Source organism: Hemitrygon akajei, chromosome 5 (assembly GCF_048418815.1).
Source record: "Hemitrygon akajei chromosome 5, sHemAka1.3, whole genome shotgun sequence".
Classification (NCBI taxonomy): Eukaryota; Metazoa; Chordata; class Chondrichthyes; order Myliobatiformes; family Dasyatidae; genus Hemitrygon; species Hemitrygon akajei.
The window spans coordinates 149373613-149378535 of NC_133128.1; the positions used below are offsets into that span (position 1 = coordinate 149373613).

General features: G+C 41.3%; 1 protein-coding gene across 1 annotated transcript; it reads left to right on the top strand.

Moving 5' to 3' along the window:
• Nucleotides 1–2127: 2127 nt before the first annotated feature.
• On the top strand, nucleotides 2128–4423 carry LOC140728305 (gamma-crystallin S-1-like). The gene is made up of 3 exons (XM_073046845.1): nucleotides 2128–2147; nucleotides 2232–2474; nucleotides 4081–4423. Exons 1-3 carry the CDS (start codon nucleotides 2139–2141, stop codon nucleotides 4354–4356), a joined length of 528 nt encoding a protein of 175 aa, XP_072902946.1. The 5' UTR covers nucleotides 2128–2138; the 3' UTR covers nucleotides 4357–4423.
• Nucleotides 4424–4923: the final 500 nt, after the last annotated feature.

Here is a 4923-nt window from a genome sequence, read left to right on the forward strand (position 1 = left end):
AAGGGCTTAATGACTGGTTAAGACAATAATGATCAAGTACAGGTGCTTAAGAAACCTAAACACAAAAATACAACTGCAGATGCTGTGGATCAAAGAATATGCACACAATGCTGGAAGAACTCAGCAGGTCAGGCAGCATCTGTGAGAAAAGAGTAGCCAACATTTCGGCCCTACTCCCTCTCCTATTGCTATTACTGGGCTTCAGCCCTCTCTTCCCCCCCATTCCTGATGAAGGGTCTCGGCCCGAAACGTTGGCTACTCTTTTCTCACGGATGCTGCCTGACCTGCTGAGTTCTTCCAGCGTTGTGTGCGTATGCTTAAGAAACCTCATGGGCCAATGCTCTACCCCTCGCCACACAGGCCTGCATGGATCATGGGAAGACAGGACTGGTAATCTTGAGAAAAATCTGATGCTTTTGAGACAGGACTGATAAACGTGGGAACGCACAAAGACATGGGAGACTGAGCAAACCTTGTCAACCAACAGAATCCTGGAAAAAGTCTTGCAGATAGACTGGAGAAGCTCCGAACATAGATTCAGGACATGTTCTGAGTACGGAAGGCACCCTCATCTTCAGGCAACTTTTCAGAGAGCAATGAAGCTCTCTTGCTGCTCTGTAAAGTATTGCTTCCTTGAGTTACATTGCAGCAACCAGTTTGCCTGGTGTTGGATTCTAAGAGTTTGTGAATTGCTATAAGAAGTTAGAAACTTCCCTGGAATTAACAATAACTTGAATAGCTGGATGTCTTGGTACCTTCTGAGGCATCTATGATAGTCCCATTGAGCTCTGTTGAAGGTTTTTTTTCTGACTATCTTCCTTACTACATTGGCCTCTTTCATTAATGATTCTGTTTCATTAGGATAAATCCATCAAACTCCATACTCAATGCCATAATGAGGCCCTGTGTTTAAAGGGTTCAGTCCACAGCAGGATGGCAGAGTGCTGCAGCAGTTAGTACTGCTTCTTCACAACTCCAGAGACGTAGGTTCAATCCTGACCTCAGGTGTGGAGTTTGTGCATTCAGCCAGTGACTGTGTAGATTTCTTGTGCTCTAGTTTATTGGGGCTTGAAGCTATAAGAGACCTAAAGGATCAATTGGACTAAAAAAGATCTTGTGAATTTGAGGGTTTCTGGGGTCGGAGGGTATATCTGATTGATTGATTGATTGATTGATTGATTGATTAGCTTAATTTGTCACATTTGAAACATTGAAGCATACAGTGAAATGCATCATTTGCGACAACGACCATCATGGTCCGAGGATGTGCTCTAGTCTGTTTGCAAGTGTTGTCATGCTTCCAGTGGAAGTATAGCACGCCCACAACTCACTCATCCATACGTCTATGTAAAGTGGGAGGAAACCAGAGCACCAGGAGGAAACCCCGGAGGAAAGAGCCGGGACATGCGGAGAATGTACAGACAGCTTGGGAAATGACCCCCATTCGCTAACTACTACACTACTGTGCTGCCACAGTATCTGCTACTGGATATTAAAAGACATCTTGCTGAAACATCTCTATGACAGACACAATCTTGGGCCCTACAGAGAGCTAGATACAATAGCTCGGATGTTTGCACCTTCTCTCTCCTCTCTCATCAGTTTCCTCTGGGTGCCTCAATTTCCGCCCAGATCTGAAAGCTGTGCAGATTGGTAAGTTAATGGCCCATTCCAAACTGACCCTGGTGTGCAAATTAGTGGTGAAATCCAGGAGTCAATGAGAACGTGGGGAGCATAAAAATACTGGGATTAATTTAGGATTAGTGTACATGGGTGTTCGATGGTTGCCATGGACTTGTGTGGGTCGAAAATTCTATTCTGTGACTGTGACTCTATGACATATCTGGGTATTGCAACTTTTTCTGAAACTCTAGAATGATCCCTAGCATAGAATGAAAAAGGCTGATTTACTGCATTGTACAATTAAATTGCCTGTTGTAAAACAAAAACAATCACTGGGTCACTGACAAGTCTTGTATTCTCAGGTGCTTTTTCAGCATTCAGTATGTTGTTTTCTGCTGACCTGAGGTTTGCATTATTTACATTACAAAGGCCTTGCTGGAAAAGCCTTTCTGTCCAGTATATAAATACCCAGTTACAGTTCCATGTAGTCAGTTGATTATCGACCGTACACCACAATGGGAAAGGCAAGACCACTTCTCATTTTGTGAATTATATTGTAACCATCATTTGTCCCCAGTCTGATTTAAGCAATTTATTTCCTCCCACAGATCATCTTCTACGAGGACAGGAACTTCCAGGGTCGGCACTATGAGTGCAACTCCGACTGTGCCGACCTCTCCCCTTACTTCAGCCGCTGTAACTCCATCCGTGTTGAGAGTGACTGGTGGGTGTTGTACGAGAAACCCAACTACATGGGATACCAGTATGTCCTGAGCAGGGGAGAGTATCCTGACTACCAGCGCTGGATGGGATTTGATGACTGTGTCAAGTCCTGTCGCAGTTACCCTTCTGTAAGTTGCTGTTGTTGACTGAGATATCCCAAGCCACTTGACACACTGCTAGAAAATGGCTGACATTTGCAATAATTACACTTGTGCACGAGCTCTCTCTCTGAAATGTTATGCTGATGTGAATGCTAGAGTTAGCTGCTGACATTTGGAGACAAGTTTGGAGACAGTAGATATTTGTTAAAGGAGTCCACAGAAATGACGTTGGTACAGGAAATGAGTGAATCTGGTGTGAGGGATGCATGTCAGTTCTTTTGACAGAAGGAGCTGTATCTGTGATTGTGAGGGCACTGGGTAAAGAATCGGAATCAGAATGAGGTTTATTATTACTGACATATGCATCACTGACTTCTTATGCTGAAGCTACATTAATGTCTACGCACAAGATGCTGGAGGAACTCAGCCAGTCAGGCAGCATTTGTCAGGCTTGATAAACAACTTGAAACTGAAATGTTGACTCCACAGATACTACCAGAGCCCTTGAGTTCCTCTGCATCTTGTCACTGATCAAGATTCCTGAAACTGGCCTGCCTTGTGTGTCTCTTATTAAAGTCTAGTTGGGCACATTGAATATTTGGTCAGTTTGTTCAAGTTTAATAGAATCATTTTATACATTTATAGCACCAGGTCATTGATGGCTCAAACCTCTATAAACTTAAAATCATAAAACTATTGCATAATTTCAGAGAACCACTGTGAAGGTAAAGCATGGAATGAGGCTGTTTGGCCCATTGAATCCATGTTAGTTCAATGTTAAAGTAAACTGTCACTCCCATATTTTGCAAATTCTTTCAAGATCATCTGGTTCAATTTTGTCAGGTAACGAGAACGAATAAAGTAAGTCAGTCTCCAGGTGATACCTAGGTTGAGATGAGAGATGGCTGTGTAATTGTTAATTACTCTTGTAAATAAACAAGAGTTTATTTATGGCTCCTGCAGAGAGGATGTGAGGAATGAAGAATCTGGAAATGCTCAGATCAATTTGCATTGTTTTTTATATTAGCAAGTCAACCAATTTACAGACACAGACCAGCACCTACTGTAAGTACAATTACCATGATGCTTTTACACAAGTTTTACATTAAATACATCATTTTACCTCTAGTGGAATTAAATTCTGTAAACTTAGTTCTTTTGGTAATACTATCTTCAGAAACCCAGAACAAGCTCTTCAACAAGGTATCTTGTTCATATCTTCAAAAGATGTATCTGATTCAGAAGCATATTTATGACATTTATTTCTGTCATATGTACTTTCACGTGATTATATTGAGGATGCACTAATATCCTTAAATTATCTTTCATTTGATCAACTGCCAATTTTATTACTTTTTTCAGAGAATCATGAAATAGTGTGGTTCTTTGCTGTCTCCTGTAGAAACAGTGAACTCCATCAACCTTAAATCATGATTTTCTATAGCTGACAGGCCTCAATGTAGAGATACATTTTCTCCATGTTATTTCATTAGGGATAGTCTTGAAATATAATTAATTATTGAAGATACTGAGGCTGGGTACCACTGCATCTATCTGTAATATCTATGTTAATTAGATACATTTTTGACATGATTATTCTGTATTAAGGTTGTATTAAAATCCTTTATTCCAGTACCGAGGAGGCACCTACAGGATGAGGATTTACGAGAGGCCTGACTTTGGAGGACAGATGATGGAATTCATGGATGACTGTCCCTCTGTCTACGATCGTTTCCGTTACCGTGACATCCACTCCTGTCAGGTGATGGATGGTTACTGGATCTTCTATGAACAGCCCAGCTACAGAGGCCGACAGTACTTCCTGAGACCCAGGGAATACAGGAGATACATTGACTGGGGCGGCTACAGCTCAACCGTTGGGTCCTTCAGGCGCATGAGGGACTTCTAATTGGCTCTCAATAACCAGCATATTATTCTGAGAACATATTTCAGAAAATAAATAAGCTTTGCAAGACCATTGTCATTTGTAATTCATTTATTTTCATGTTGCTATAACATTGTGTAAAACATACAAAATAGCATTAGTACCTGAGTCCTGTGTGGGGGCTTTGACCCATATTGACCTTAACTCAGGATTATTTCTCATCTTTTCTGCTGTCATTGTGGAGATAAATTTTATCCAGAGGCATGCTGAATATGTAATTCATTATTGATCAGGTCATCTTCTCCTATTGAGAGGGTAGTGATAAATTGTCACACCTCTGTGGATTCCTGTTCTTATAGAGAGATACAACATGGAAACAAGCCCTTTGGCCCACTGAGTCAGGGCTGAACATTAACTACCCACTTACACTAATCCTTCATTGATCCCATTTTTAAAATATCCACATATTTCCCCAAAATTGTAGTCACAAGGGACAACATAATCTGGCCGATTTAACTCAACGCTCAGATCTAGAAGGAAACCAGAGGACATAGAGGAAAACAGGGCTCACAGTGAGAATATGCAAACCCC